The sequence below is a fragment of the Watersipora subatra genome, chromosome 9, assembly GCF_963576615.1.
Source record: "Watersipora subatra chromosome 9, tzWatSuba1.1, whole genome shotgun sequence".
Taxonomy (NCBI): domain Eukaryota; kingdom Metazoa; phylum Bryozoa; class Gymnolaemata; order Cheilostomatida; family Watersiporidae; genus Watersipora; species Watersipora subatra.
Window position 1 is genome coordinate 20,814,210 of NC_088716.1, and position 17,158 is coordinate 20,831,367.

The 17,158-nt window shown below is 36.6% G+C and overlaps 1 protein-coding gene across 1 annotated transcript; it reads left to right on the top strand.

The window, feature by feature from the left end:
- The first annotated feature begins 12,209 nt into the window (after positions 1 to 12,209).
- On the top strand, positions 12,210 to 13,088 carry LOC137404884 (uncharacterized). The gene has a single exon (XM_068091109.1). It carries the CDS (start codon positions 12,210 to 12,212, stop codon positions 13,086 to 13,088), a length of 879 nt encoding a protein of 292 aa, XP_067947210.1.
- Positions 13,089 to 17,158: the final 4,070 nt, after the last annotated feature.

The following is a 17,158-nucleotide window of genomic DNA, read 5'->3' on the forward strand; positions in this document are numbered from 1 at the left end:
TCATGGGACATTAATGCGTAGAGATTTTCCAACTTAGTAGTATATAGTAGTATTCCTAGCTATTACACATCGCTTTCCTTTCTGCGTTGGTTCGTTGAGCTGAAACAAAATTTAAAGGCAGAAAAGTTGTTGACACATGGTTGAGCATTGGGTTCGCTCAACGAAAGTAATGATTTTTTACTCATTAGCTAGTCAGACGTAGCTTTAATCTACCGTAAAATAGACTAGCACATAACACTTGAAACCAACCGCACTTGTGGCGGTGTGATCAGTTGCGATGCACTCACACTGTCGCGTCATGGTATGACACTTTACTGCACTCAGAAAGCTTAATGGACCCTAGTCATTTTTGCGATACGTCTAATGAAGTGCGAAAATTGAAATTTGTAGTGACTTTTCAATTCATTTACATAAATCATTCAAAATTATTATTATTGTTTTTCATTACTTTGTTTGTTTCTATATCTGTAATGAAAAATCTGTAAAATCTTTAATTTGCATCATTTTAAATAATTTTTTGTTATGAAAGGGTGACAACTTCCAAAAATTAAATCAGGCGTTTTTGTACCATTTTAGCTAGAAAGGTAGAGGAAAAGGTTTGCTAACATTGTTACAAAACATTGTTATTGAATGTCCCAGCAATGTTACAGGATTGCTACTTTGAAATGTTTGGGTGTAAACATTCACATAATATTGTTTTCTAATATATTCAGAACAGTATGGAGTTTAACCATTATGGAACATTGAGCAGATGATCTGGTGCAAAATTCCTACGACATGGGGAGAGTATGTTACAGAATATTCCACAAGCATGCCTTCCATGATGTTGCCTCAAAGATATTAGCTAACATCCCAGAAACGTTTTTGTCCAGAAAATTAGTTGAGTGTAACTGTGTAGACAATTTCTAACATTTTGATGTTTCACAGAATGATCCTCTAATGAATTGCGTACAACGTTACTATAATGTACCGAGCATAACCGTCGACAATATTTTTCCTTAAGCTATACAACATTCCACCAACATTACATCTCCAAAGCAATCTAAGGATATAAATGTTAACACTCAAACATTCAAAACTAACATTCCTGAAACATTGCTGGGACAATTATTTGAATGTTAATATGATGTCACCCCATAATATTCCAGTTACATTTCAAGCCAATGTTACATGAATGTTTGCACTCGAACATTCCAGAGTAACGTTCCAGAGACATTCCTAGGACATTCATTTGAAGTTAAATATGATGTCACACCACAATATTCTAGTTACATTGCAAGCCAATGTTATATGAATGTTAACACTCAAACATTGAAAAGTAACATTCCTGAAACATTGCTACAAAATTCATTTGAAGTTAAATATGGTGTCACACCATAATATTCTAGTTACATTGCGAGCCAATGTTATATGAATGTTAACACTCAAAAATTCAAAAATAACATTCCTGAAACATTGCTACAAAATTCATTTGAAGTTAAATATGGTGTCACACCATAAAATTCTAGTTACATTGCAAGCCAATAATATATGATTGTTAACATGTTAACAATGTTAACACTCGAACATTCCAAAGTAATGTTCCTGGGACATTTCTGGAACATTCATTTGAAGTTAAATATGATGTCACACCATAATATTCCAACTACATTGCAAGCCAATGTTATATGAATGTTAACACTTGAACATTCCAGAGTAACGTTCTTGGGACATTCCTGGAACATTCATTTGAAGTTAAATATGATGTCACACCATAATATTCTAGTTACATTGCAAGCCAATGTTATATGAATGTTTTCACTCGAACATTCCAGAGTAACGTTCCTGGGACATTCCTAGGACATTCATTTGAAGTTAACTATGATGTCACACCACAATATTCTAGTTACATTGCAAGCCAATGTTATATGAATGTTAACACTCAAACATTCAAAAGTAACATTCCTGAAACATTGCTACAAAATTCATTTGAAGTTAAATATGGTGTCACACCATAATATTCTAGTTACATTGCAAGCCAATGTTATATGAATGTTAACACTCAAAAATTCAAAATTAACATTCCTGAAACATTGCTACAAAATTCATTTGAAGTTAAATATGGTGTCACATCATAATTTTCTAGTTACATTGCAAGCCAATGTTATGTGAATGTTAACCCTCGAACATTCAAAAGTAACATTTCTGTAACATTGCTAGGACATTCATTTGAAAGTACAATTGATGTAACACCATAATGTTCTAACTACACTGCAAGCCAATGTTATATGAACATTAACCCTCGAACATTCAAAAGTAACATTCCTGAAACATTGCTGGGACAATTATTTGAATGTAAATATGATGTCACCCCATAATATTCTAGTTACATTGCAAGCCAATGTTACATGAACGTTTGCACTCAAACATTCCAGAGTAACGTTCCTGGGGCATTCCTGGGACATTCATTAATAATGTTCTCTAACGACGTTATGATAACATTAGCAAAGTATATTCCTGTAACATTCTGCTGAACGTTATGATAATATTTTTGCACAACATTCTATGCAACGCTTCTGCGACATTGTTGGAACATAATTCTACAATGATCATCAAATAACGTTTGTAGAACGTTATGACAATGTTTGTTTGGAATGTTATTTCAGCGTAACGTTACGGAACATCCCAGGAATGTCGTTGTTACTTGTTAGCTTAAGCTAACAAGTTTTATAGTAATCTATCAATTACTAAAAATATATTTTAAAGAACAAGTAAAAACCATTATTATAATACATGCAGAAACAAAAATTGTTATTTTGGAAACAAAAATATTTACGTTGTTTGCTCGGCAAGTTTCAATTCGATTGTTGCCTTCATATGTAATGATTTTATCTTGTTCTGACTGTTCAATACCTTCCAAAGATCTTCTGCCTCCAACTCTTTTTTTGCATTGTTGATATTAGCTCTATTCTTTTAACTAGTCAACATTAGCGTCCTAACCGTCTTCCATAAACATCTTGAAAGGGGCAGAGCTTACCACAGAGCCAAGGATACAAAAGGAGCACATATGAGAGCTTTGACTAGCAATGTTTTTGGCATACACTTGAGCCATATTGCAATGCTCTAATATACTTGCCATCCCATGTACTGCGAGATATTATTATGTGTAATCAGTATGCATAGAATTGTTGTGTGAAATGGTAAAGCGCCTAAGTGGCAAAGCGGTAGTGTACATGCAAATTATGAATCAAACCTGCAGAGGCCATGATGCCCGGCTTTGAATAAAATTGAGAAATTGCCTGGGTTCGATTCTCATGCAAGGCAATCTTTTTTCCCTAGCACTCTTAGCTTTAGCCCACACCGTGGCTTTAGACAGATGGACTAGCACTGCTCTTATTATAGTAAATACATGTGTACAAATATATGTGTCATATTATTGCTATGATCACTTATTATTGCAAATGCTTTTAGAGTTGGTTACAATAAGTAAATTAACTATACATCCGACTAGGTTGAGTTGGAAAGTAAGTTCCTTTACTCAATTATAAAACTCCTTGTATGATGACAAATGATGAAATCTAGAAACACTGTATTTATTCTACTCATAGAAAATGGTGCTCTAAGGTAGTACAACTATTGGCAGTTTGGTCTGGAGGCAAAATGTATCCAACAGCTACTCCCACTCATGTACGGTAGAATTGGTAGCTAATAGTTTAGGTAACAGAAAATTTGAATAGTTACCCGCAAATCCTGCAAAAATCAACAGGATCCAGGAATTTTTGAATACAGCTAAATGCAGACGATTGAACGACTGTGCCATTATTGAATAATAGTTTAGAAATTCCTTTTACTTTGCAGAGCATTACATTCAAGACCCACTCTCAAAATAAAAATTTCTACAAAACAGAAAACCAAAGTTTTTAAAGAATAGGCCAACATTTAACCAGTTCAAAAGTTAAAATGCTATCTAAACATGCAAATACTATACTTTTAAACCATGTATGTATTTGTTTTCAAACAGCATAAGTGAGGTGCATTGTTTTGCACATGTGGTATGAAAATGTGCACGAAAGATGTGAAAGTTTAGGTTTTATGGCACATATTTTTGAGTAAGGGTGTGAGTTAGCCACTGCACTCTTTCTGCAAACGTTTGGCATATTTTAGGTTTGAGCTACAAGTAACCTTTTTTCAGGTCTTTCCATGAGTAGATCCAATTTTGAGAAACAAAAATGAGATCTAGGTAGCTTGTAGGGTCTTTAGGCCTAGCAGCTCCCATAAGGCAGTCTTTGTAGGTCACTTAAACATGAAGGATCTCAAGGTGAGTCAATGGTAAGATGTCCCGGTATAGAAATGAGCTTTTGCTCAGCATCTATGTTTATCTTTACATTCTCAACTATCAATTTTATGTTCCCATGATGTTCCAGGGATGTTCCGAACAGTCCCAGAAATGTTTCATCGCAACGTTGTCACAAGATTATTTTTAGACACATTTTCAACGTTCCAGAAATGTTGTGGGAAATACATTGCTTGAACGTATTTCCCACAACACTCCAGCAACGTTGTGGGAAATGCTTTGATGGAATATTCAGCACATGAGCTCACACAACATTCCCATAATAAAAATTGTGGGAATTCCCCATTCTATTCTTCCATGAGGTTGTCTCAAAGTTATTTGCTAACATCCCAGGACAGTTACGCTGAGCACATTGATGGCATGTAAATGTGTAGACATTTTCAAGGTACGACAACCACAAAACGTCATTCAACTACACAAGTAAACTAAATCAGATCGAACTTAGCAAATACAGTAAAACATACATTTGAACACGACCTTTACTTGAAGGCCACCTCTATTTGGATGTCATTATGGGAGAAGGGTGAAGAAATAGAGTGCCACCCTTTAATTGAAGGCCACCTATATTTGAACGACACTTTGATATTCATCACCCTATTTAGTAACCAGAGGTCTCTAACTAGGCATACTGTACTAAAATACCAGTGCAATGCCAATGGCTTTCAGTTTCGTGAACTACAGTAATATTAAATGCACTGATAATGCACCAAACACATGAATGAGCACACCTGGGTCATGCTTACTACTGCTTAAACCTACTGCATTGAGGCCTTGGCATTCGATTAAAAAACAATTCTATGTATAGTTGTGTGCTAAACTTCCTCAGAGCACTAAAATAACGTAACTTCAAACTTTGGCAAACATATCTAGCGGGCACAAATTCGAAGATTTTAATCGTCAAGTCGTTCAAGGAATATTGGCTTTAGATAGCTCTGACAATTAAAATATTCATTTTTTTTATGTCAGGCGGCCTGATTTAGACTAGATCGAGATGACTCCGGCGAGTGCAGGCCAATGCAGGCATTATTAATAAAAATGATATTCAACTATTCAATACTGATGAGCAAGTTCTAGAGAATGATGAGAACTACTGCAATAGCGATGTATCATTTGATGTTCAACAGGGAAAATTTTATTACTTACCAGTAACCATCATGTTATTTTGTTTAATATGTCTTGTACAACAATAGTTTTTGTTATATAATTTTATGTTTGGTGTTATTTTATCAGTCATGCTTTGTTTAATTATTTTGTATTATAATTTTATGTTAGTCATTTTATCGTTTGTTATTCATTAAATTATTTCAGGCTATAATTTTGTTAGATGTTATGTTATCATTCGTTAAAAAGATTAAACTTCGAAAACATTTTGAGCAGCCAGTAGAAAATTTGAGCGTCACATTTTTATTTAACGCCACTTCTATTTAAGCGTTATCATACAAGAAGAGTTGAAAAAAGAATGCCGTAGCGTTCAAATAAAAGTTTTATGGTATATTTCATCATTAAAAGGCCAAATAGTAGCTTACACTGTTAAATACAAAAAAGTTAGCCAATGTAATGCTTAGTCTAATGCAAGCAGAAAATGTAATCTTTGTATTTTCAAAAAGTTCACGATTTTCTAAAATCAGACCAACAGTAGATAAAAGGTTAAACAAGATAAAATAGATAATAATAATATATATTTATTTATAAAAGATGAATATATACAAATATATATATTCAAATATTTTGTATATCTAAATAAATATATATATTACATATTTGTATATATTTATATATATATATTGCTATAAATATATATATTTACATAAATACATACGCTGTATAGCTGTTATACATTTATATATATTTACATATATGTATATTTTATATTTATATATATTTATATATAAATATTTAATATATAAATATATATATTTATATATAAATATATATATATATTTACTTGTTTAAATATATTAAATATTTAAAGAAATATATATTATATATTCATAAATATATATCTATCGCTATATATATATATATATAGATATATATATATATATATATATATATACATATAGATATATATATTTGTAGCAATATAAATATACATATCTATATAAATAAATATATATCTGTTATACATTTATATATAAAATATGAAGCAACCATGCAAAACAAAAAAGGCTGAGGATGGAGAGTGAAGAGTATTGCGATAAGAAAAACAAAGAGATGGAAAAGAGGGAACACCTGGCTGATTGCACGCTGTATGTTATAAAATTTTGATGGCTATGTGTATAGTGCAAAGTAAATAGAAATATATTATACTTCAACGCATTGTTCAGGGTGAATGCCCAAGCAATCTGGTTTAAAATTGACCAATGACTCACATTACGATTTTTATTTAAACACCAGTGAGAAAACCCGATACACATCGCAGGTATTCATAAATAGAAAACAGCAAAAAATGCATAACAATATAAACATAAAAACACACATATCTCTATCAATGTCCAGTGCATAGAATTATGCCTAACAGAGTTACAATTGTTTGTACCGCAATCACAATGGTATAACTTAACTTATCGCCTAAGTGACGGCACACCGTAATGTGTCGCAGAGCAGTACATGTATTGACCAATGAATTATAAACTGTGTTAATTCTGTTTTGTAGAAATGTATGCCGCTGGCCTGCGCTATCATCTTCACTTTAGTAGTTTACTTAGGATATTACTGTCTGTGATAGAATTTATCAATGCAACATTAAGCTACACATATTAATCTCAAATCTATAGTTCAGTTTGTCCAGCTATAAATATTAAAATATTGGTATGAGAAAAAAACTTATTGCAGAAAATTTGATCTCACGATTTTCCATTTATCAGGCAAATGCTTACCTTAGCTAAGCGAGATTGATGGTTTCATTGGGCAATATACGTTGCCATGTGGGCTAAAACACGTAACTGCTCTACATTACAATGCAACATCATTTTATGTATTAACAAAAGCTGTAGATAACTAGGTTACTTGAGCTATTGACAGTGTGCAAGGATAAAGGCAAGGGGCAGGCAACTACATTATAAACTGGTTTTTAATACTTGTCCAACGCTGGGCATTCCGCTAGTCATATGTATAGTAACAATACAGGAAAGCATTGATGTACATTATTCAAGTAATCTTGCTTGTTCAATGAAGAAAATCACATAAATCTGTCTGTGGTGATGGTAACGAGCCGATTAAATGCAATTTTACTGATAGTTTGCACCACGCCGATTCAATTTTGCAGTAAGCAAAATATGCTAGAGAATTAATTCAATTCAGTTCATTTGTGATTTGGGCCTGAAGGTTAACTTAGGTAAGCGTGTTAGAGCTAGTCACCATCGCTATGTAATGTTCCAAATTCAGATGCTAGCACAATATTACAGTATTTGTTGTAATTTATTTAAGACTTTTATGCAATAATGAAGAGTTCTGATCAGAAGCAGGTGGTTTAGTCTAAAATATTCTGACCTGAAGGTGAACTTGCTTACATTATTTTTTATCAACGAAAGCTAGATAATAAGGGCAATGCATAAACAAACATGCTGTCAGAGATGTTTGTTAATTTCCTTTCAAGTCAGATAAATTGATTTACATATTTAAGATTGCCCAAATTCCGAACATAACTTGTGCAAAAACTTTTAAGCAAGCAAGATAGTTTTATGAGTGAATATCTGAAACATGAATATTTTGAAGATTTCCCAATGGTTTGGAATTAACATAACGTCAAAAAAGCGAAGCGAAGATGGAACTCAAAAGCTAACGTTGGTAATTAAATTTATTAACAGCCAGAAGCTATACCTCGAATGCGTTGTTGAGCATAATTACCATATTGCCAAGCTGCAGATAATGGATTGTCAAACGCTTGTGATGAGGCTAGTAGGGCAAGACTCATTTTTTGAAACAGATTTTATTTTACCAGATGGTAAAATTATTGGACGCGGAACATATAAAGAAATGGCCATGACAGCAGAATCTCCCAAAGGGAGATTTGATCGTACATTTTTGATGTGCCAAGGATGCTCCAGTAACATAATAGCTAAACTCACACAATGTCACACTTCAGGAGGAAACAAAAAGCTTTCTTTGACTGACTTTAAACATAACCTTGATGATAAAGTCAGAATTTGTCTGCTTGGAAAATTGATAATGATTGGGTTAGTTGACAAAGGATTTACTGACATTCGTCCTCCGCCATCAAACATAGTATTACCTGATATTTCAGAGTCTGTTACTGGAGACCACCTATCAAACTTTTCGTTTAGAGCGGATAGATATCCTGCATTATTTTATGTTCGGAAAATAGCTAGCAATGTAGGCTCGGTACCATCTGACTACTTTTGTCTTTTCAACAACACAAACAAGCCACTGTACATCATTGAAATGAATGGTACATCGAAACTGACTGTCAGAGAGCCTAATAACTACATTCCTCTCTTGTTTGTTGAAGGACCTTTAGATATAAATACTAAAATGAAAGTAACTGTTCCAGAAGACAAGCATGTCGGCTACATTAATAAACACCATTTGTTGGACGAGACAGATTATAAATATTTTGGGTATGGGCCTATGGACCTTCACAAAAGTGCGCTTGTTAGAGGAGTAAGGGATCGGCGATATTCCAGAAGAACTGTGCTTGCTGAGTTTTACAAAAGTCAACAAGAAAATAGTTTGGTTCTGAGGTGCAACGTTGAGCTTCATCCCTTCGGAGTAATGATGCTGATACCCACTCTTTGCATTGTTGGCTCCGAAATCTACAAACTGAAACATACAACTGTACAAACAGTCTCTTGTACCAATGAGCTGTCACAAATTTTAGGGAGCTAAAACCACACTAAACTAAAAACACATAACTGTGTGAACAAAGCTTTTTTATTGTATAACAATTGAAGAAATAAAATAAAACAGAGCTTTTTGTAAATTTTATTGCTTTTTAAAAATTTTAATTTTACACACATCACTAAAACCACTACAGCCGCAACAACAACAAAAAGGTTTGGGGGTACTGGGCAATTAGTTTCATTCTGTAAATAATTTTTTCCAGATCACTTATTAATCAGGGGTCAGAAAATCAAACAATTTTTAAGTTATGACCAACTTAGTGAATGTATTTAACGATTCGGCATATTTTTCAGAATTAATTTCTGCTTGCAAAGAAAAAAATTTTGGCAATTGGCTTTCTACGGGTTAATAGCAGTAATAATCACAAACAGAAATTGCCCTACAGCACTCACTTTTGCACATGCAGTGTTTCCATGCTGTCTGACTTTCTGATGATTCTTGCTGAGATGGACCAACTCGCTGAGATGATGGGCTCTTCTAGCTAACTTTTAGCTTCAATTTTTAAAGAAGTTGCCAGGCCTTCAGTTCTTCTGTTATCTTTTCGAGACCTTTCTTTGTTTTCCGCCAGCTCAACTTGTAAAGCAGAACTAATAGGGAGATAATTATCGGCATTTCTATTTTTTTTAACCATTTTTCTGCAGTTGAGATTGCCTGGTCCACTTTATATTTGGTTTCCTTTTTGGTCCCAGGGCAGCCAGGCTCAGCCCAGCTTTTTCAAACTAGCATGATCAGATTTCTAACAGCCCTCGTGCTTGATGAGGACTGACTTTGTCTTTTCACTAAGTATGTTTGGTTGAGTCAGGCCTTTATACCATGAAATAGCCCTACAAACTTGACTTGTAGCTTCTGGTTATTCTGTATTTTTCATGACTTGGTTGACAGCCACACTTCGTCTCCAGATGAGTAAAGGGCTGGCTCTTTCTGACCTTTATGCCAGCTCTCTACTTGGGCTTAAAAAAAGCTCATTGCAAACAGCTTCCACTTTGCTCTGGTTTTTTATCATGTACCCATAAATTAAAATAAGTTTAGCAAAGGTGTAGCACTTCAGTTAGTCAGCGCTTAGTACTCATCACAACATCAAAAATCTTCTTGCTGACTCTGCTGTTGGGGAGACACAGGGTGTCAAGTCAATCCTTGTCCAATATCCTTTTACGCTGGTTTGCCTTCCTATCATGCCAGCATAATCACCAGCCGGTTAGTACATATTTTAATAGTTAGGTAAAAGCTAAATCAATAGGCTTGAAAATTACAACCAGATTTTTGTAGCAACATTGTTTAGAACTAGATAATACCATATTAAGTCAGTGAAACTGCATTCTTTATGACTCACTTTTTAGCCTGGAGAAATAAACAACAAAAAGTTACATGGTATTTTGAACTCAATGCCTGTCTTCACCAACTATGTGTAATCGTATGACTACAGTTGTGATGTACAAATACTTCTACATTAGACAGCAGCTCCACTGAGTAACTTAACAGTTCTGCTCATCTAGACATAGAGTAGTAAAATGTGGCAAAATTATGTGTTCTGGTACACATTGTTCTCACCTCACAATGGCTCTGAGTCATACTGTATTTGTAACTACCTGCCTATTGTTCAAGATGGTAGCAAATAGCATAGGTAAAAAAACATAACAGCAACTATCAGCATTCTTTGTAGAAAGTTAATTGTTCCTAGAGTTTAAGGGGCCAACTTGAAGAGACATTTTTCCACTGCTAGTGATTTTAGGGTTGTGTGTTTTTTCTGAGTAATTGTACAGTGAACCTTGCAGCTCAATCTCCTAACTAAGCAACTTGATGCTTAACCAAGGATTCAAGTAGAAAACACATTTTTAACTCAAACAGATTGGTGTTGCTCGAATCGGAATCATTTTGAAATTGTTATATAGCAAGTAAATATCAACTTCAGTATTTATAATACGATCTGTATTTAAATTTTCAAGCCAACAACTTTACTTAGCATGCATGTGCATGCTGTATGCATGTGCATGCTGTATGCAGCCTGAAAGTTTATCTTTGTTCGCATGAATAGTGTTCGAACTGAGTACACGTAAAAAGTTTTGCGGAGCTAAAAAAGTTGTTTGGAAACTGATATGGATTAGTTTAACAGTCAAAAAACACCTCCTGTGAATAAAATACTGTAGAAGATATAGGAAAAACAGGAGCTGAAACATGTCAAAATGGAAAAAAAACTCTATTAATGGAATTAGCTCTACCCTAGGACACTTATATTTCGCTAGTATTTAGTTTCGTGAGTAGCACACAGAGTAAAATTTCGCTGCAACTTAATTTCGCGGCTCTGATGAGTGCGAAAATATAGTGGTGTGAAAATAAATGCAGTGGAAAAAACATTACATTCCTCAGGTCCAGTTCACTAATAAGAAAAAAATTCAATTTGGGAATAGTTCGTATTTGTAAACCACAGGTTGAAATGTGTGGGTGAGATCGACAATTCAATTTGATCACTTGCTGCCATTTGTTTCTTAGACTATCAATGACGTCTAGGTCCCTCCCGCCGTGACTTTCACACTCGAATCCCAAGAAGAAGAAAATAGATAGGTAACAACCAACTTCACAACCAAAACTGTATAACCCTTACGCTGCCATTGTAATGTCGGAGTTGTCTACTCAATATGCATATTGACAATGCATCATCATTTCATCAGACTATGTATTGCATCATCATTTCATCAGACTATGTGTGATGATGACAGTGGTAATAAGGAGTTGAATCACTTAGAATCGGATTGTGTATGCGTATAGACATAGTTACATGCAGAGAATAAACTGTACTTTAAACTGCAAACTTCTACACATATATATATACACGCAAGAGACATTACAATGGCGACGAGGATAGAAATTTATGGAGCGGCTCTACAGTGCTGAACGGACTGACTTGATGCATGACCAGTTGAGTATATATTTACTGTCCATCTGTATTTGGTGGTTGCTTTTCTGCCTGCACTAACACTCTGCCACTAGTGGTTTTTGTATGCGTGGCGTAGTGGCCATGGATAAGGGACCCTCACATTTTAATCCTGATGGGGAAGCTAGTGCTGTGTCGGCAGCCTGGGCACAGTGGATTGAGGAGTTCGAGGCCTTCTCAGACTCTAGAGGCATCTTTCACTTGCCTGGGGATGAGAGAAAGGATATGCGTGCTCAAAGAAAAGCATTGTTATTATTTCATGCAGGACCTCGAGTCAGGGTGATTAGTAAAAACCTTGCTGAGTCCGCAAGAGACGATTATGAGAGGTTTAAGAAAGCACTAGCAGACCATTTTACAGTTGAGCCAAACATAACATTTCAAAGGCACTTGTTTCGTAGGCATAGCCAGGCAGTTGGCGAGAGTGTATCACAATATTGTGCTAGGCTGAGAAAGGCGGGTTCGAGCTGTGGTTATAATGACTTAAATGAACAAATCCGAGACCACATAGTGGAAACATGTACTTCTGATTTGCTTAGGCGCAAACTCCTAGAGCAAGGCAATGACCTGTCACTTACAAACTTGCTAAGAATTGCAGCTACGCATGAGGCTGTGGATGCGCGCTCTACAGAAATGAGTGGTAATGTGGCGGTGAATAGGACCAAGTCCGATTTGTCTGGTTATAACAGACAGGGTCAGAGTGATCCTAGTGGTAGTGTGACAGCTGAGGCAGATAAGCATGGAACAATAGGTAACAGAATATGTGGTAGATGTGGCACCACACACAAAATCAGAGAGTGCCCCGCTTTTGGCAAACAATGTTTTAAATGTCATGGAAAAAATCATTTCAGATTTATGTGCAAGTCTAGTGCACACAGTGCCAATGCAGTCGTAGAAAGGGGTTTCCTGGCCAATCTCAATATTAGCGGTAGACCCCTGGACTCAGAACTTGCTTTTAGTTTTTAGAGTTGTACAGTGCAAAAAGTAGGATTAAGGAGGGTAAATTTGTGCGTTGGTGGGGTTAGCGTGAGCTTCATAATAGATACTGGGTCTGATTGCAATATCATAGGTAAAGACTCCTGGGAGCATATGAAAGCTAATCGGGTCAATATTTCAAAACAGGAAAAGGGTGGTCGAAACATATATACATACACGTCGATTTCTCCCATGGCTGTTTTGGGGCAATTCTGGGCCACAGTGAATCTAGGTGCCGAGTCTCTAGCAGATGTAAGATTTGTTGTTATATCAGAAAGTGCTGAACCTCTTCTTGGTGTAGAGACTGCGCAAGCACTTAACCTTGACAAGTTTGCTAACAGTAATGGTAGCAGTGCAGTGGTAGGTAAGGGTGATAGTTGTGGAGTAGAGGAATATAGTTCCAAATTTCCAAACCCATTTTCAGGCTCGATTGGTAGGGCTAAACAAGAAATTTGTCTCACTATTAACCCTGATGTGGCCCCAGTAGCACAATCATACCGTAGAATTCCCTTTGCAATGATGAGAAAACTTGAGGACCACTTGAATGAGCTTGTTGAGTCTGACATAATAGAAAAGGTTGAAGGGCCAACAACTTGGGTCAGCCCCGTAGTAATAGTGCCAAAGGCCAATGATAAAATTAGGTTGTGCATTGACATGAGAAAGGCCAATACCGCAGTAATTCGGCACCACTACCCTGTTCCAACAGTTGATGAACTCTTGAGGGACATGAATGGAGCACAGTTCTTCTCCAAAATAGATCTGAAACTTGGCTTTCACCAATTTGTTTTGAGTCCTGAGTCCAGAGACATTACAACGTTTAATACCCACATTGGTTTATACCGTTACAAACGCCTTATGTTTGGTATTAGCGCGGCACCAGAAATCTATCAGCGCGAGGTTGCAAATATCATTCGAGGCATTTCTGGCGTGGCCAACATGGCTGATGACATAGTGATTCATGGTAGAGCATGTTCTGAACATGATCAAAGGTTGCTTGAGACTCTGACGCGCTTGGAAGCAGCTGGCATGACCCTCAACAGGGAGAAGTGTGTTTTTGGTGCTAGAAGCATAGACTTCTTAGGACACCATATATCAAGTGACGGTGTAAGCCCAGGGAAAGATAAAGTCAAAGCTGTAGGTGAGGCCCGCATGCCAAGGAATGTAGGAGAGCTTAAGAGTTTTCTGGAATTGGTTGGATATTGCTCTAAGTTCATTCCATTTTTTTCTGACAAGACAGAATCCCTCAGAAAGTTGACACTATGAAAGAGCCCCGGAACGGAGATTTCAATGAACAAACAGGAAGTGAAAGCATTCAACCTTCTGAAAAGGGACTTAAGCAATTATGAAACACTTGCCCACTTTGACATTACTGGGGAGACTCTACTGTATACGGATGCCAGCCCAGTTGGTCTAGGGGCTGTGCTAGTGCAATATTCAGAGAAAGGACTAAGAGTGGTTTGTTACATCAGCCGTGCCCTCACTAATGTCGAAAGACGCTATATGCAGACTGAGCGTGAGGCCCTAGCTATAGTATGGGCATGTGAGAGACTACACCACTACCTCTTTGGTGTCAAGTTTATACTACTAACAGATCACAAACCATTGGAAGTCATATATGGCAGTAAGACCAAGAGGACTTCGATGAGAATAGAGAGATGGGTGCTAAGAATGCAGTCTTATGACTTTGAAGTCAGATATGTGAAAGGCAGCGAGAACATTGCTGATCCACTGTCGAGGTTATTAAAGGCTGTCGATAAGAGGGAGGAGCTTGAGCAACCTCAAAAGGAAACTGAAGATACTGAATTATATGTCAGACACACTGTACTAGGTAGTATCACAGCCATAACAGCTAGAGAAGTTGAAAAAACTTCTCTCACTGATCCTGAGTTGTGTCATGTCCGTAATGCTCTCGAGTCTGGTCAATTTCATGATCTTCCGTCAGAGGTGCCGCGCATATATCGAACTCTCAAGGATGAACTTTGTGTTATTGGTAAATTGGTGCTCCGCGGCAACAGGATAGTGGTCCCGAAGGAATTGTGAGAGGCCATGATCAAGTTAGGGCACGAGGGGCACTTAGGTATAGTAGGTACCAAGAGAAACCTAAGAACAAGAGTTTGGTGGCCAGGCATCAATGCCGATGTTGAGAGTTATGTGAAGCGTTGTCAGGGGTGTCAGGTAACAGGTTCACCAACCAATAGGGACCCTATTAGGGTCACGGATTTGCCTAATGAGCCATGGGAGGAACTGGCGTGTGACTTGTTGGGACCATTGCCAAATGGCGACTACCTGTTTGTTTTAGTTGACTATTATAGCCGCTGGTATGAAATAGAGTACATAAAAACAATCACTAGCACCAAAATCATTGAGATCATGTCCAAGATATTTGATGTGCATGGCCTGCCAGTATACATCAAAAGTGACAATGGTCCTCAATTCGTCTCGCATGAGTTTAAGCAGTACATGACTTCCATGGGTATCCACCACCATCTGGTGACTCCTAGGTGGCCTGAGGCAAACGGAGAAGTGGAAAGACAAAACAGGTCAATAATGAAGCGCATAAAAATTGCGTATGCTGAAGGAGCAGATTACAAAGTTGAGGTACAAAAGTATTTAGTGGCATACCGCAACACACCCCACAGCATTACAGGTAAATCCCCGGCTGAGATGTTATTTGGTAGAAAACTGCGTACTAAATTGCCACATATTAATGACATTCACAACGCTGAACTGCAATGCAGAGATAATGATGCTGAGCGTAAGCACAGCATAGTAGAAGGGAAAAACAATGGGAGACATTTTCATGAAACAAATGTGGGGATCTAGTGTTGTTAAGGAGGGAAAATCCTAATAAAATCCAGGCTCCATTTCATAGTGATCCATTTAGGGTTCGTGAAGTCTGTGGGCCTGTACTAGTTCTTGAGTCCAGGGATGGTAGAATCTTTAGGCGCAATATCCATCATATCAAACCGTATCTGCCGCCTGCTACTGTTGATGTTTTAGATAGAGGCAGAAGACAAGTCCCACAGAATAGGAATGAGCAGATACCCATTACGAGGACAAACGTGATGCCAGTGATGTCACCAGGTTCGCAGGACCCTAGGCCACAACCTTACCAGATGACACATGTTGATGATGAGCCAATTGATGGGGCAGAGGGATCTAATGCTAACACTGATATTGATACGCCACCTAATGCAGACTATCCTAATCCTGGGGCAAATGAACCCAGGAGATCCAGTCGTCACTCCCAGCCCCCGCATTACTTGAAAGATTATGTGACAGGTTAACAGAGATGCGGACAGCAGTCTAATTGTAACATTAAACTAAGTGGTCTGGTTGATCACTATTTCATACAGCCGCGTTCTATTTGTTTGATAAATGTTTTGTTACGAATGAACTATTCGTCTATAAGCGAAAGGAAGGATGTAATGTTGGAGTTGTCTACTCAATATGTATATTGACATTGCATCATCATTTCATCAGACTATGTATTGCATCATCATTTCATCAGACTATGTGTGATGATGACAGTGGTAATAAGGAGTTGAATCACTTAGAATTGGATTGTGTATGCGTATAGACATAGTTACATGCAGAGAATAAACTGTACTTTAAACTGCAAACTTCTACACTTATATATATACACGCAAGAGACATTACAGCCATAAACGCATTTATGCGTTTTCTAGGGGCCACTGACATAAACGCATTTTCTGACTTTCTCAGCAATTGTCTGGTAACCTGATTTTATTATTTGTTGACCACATAACCCACGGTCTTTAAGTGTTTTATGAAATTTACTGTGTTGTCCGAAGATTTCTCTATAAAATCAGCCTAAAACAACGAAGCAATTTTAAACTTTTGTTTGAAAATTTCTAATCTAAAAACGAACACTTTTCTGTGAGTTCATTAACTACCCCGCGTGAGTCATAAAACAGGTAATTAGTTGTTGATGACATAACAGACAATTTAGATTTTCGTGATTATATAGATAATTAAAGTAGAACTTGAAAAATACTGTATACATACCATGAAGCAATATCGGCAATTTCGGTAAAATG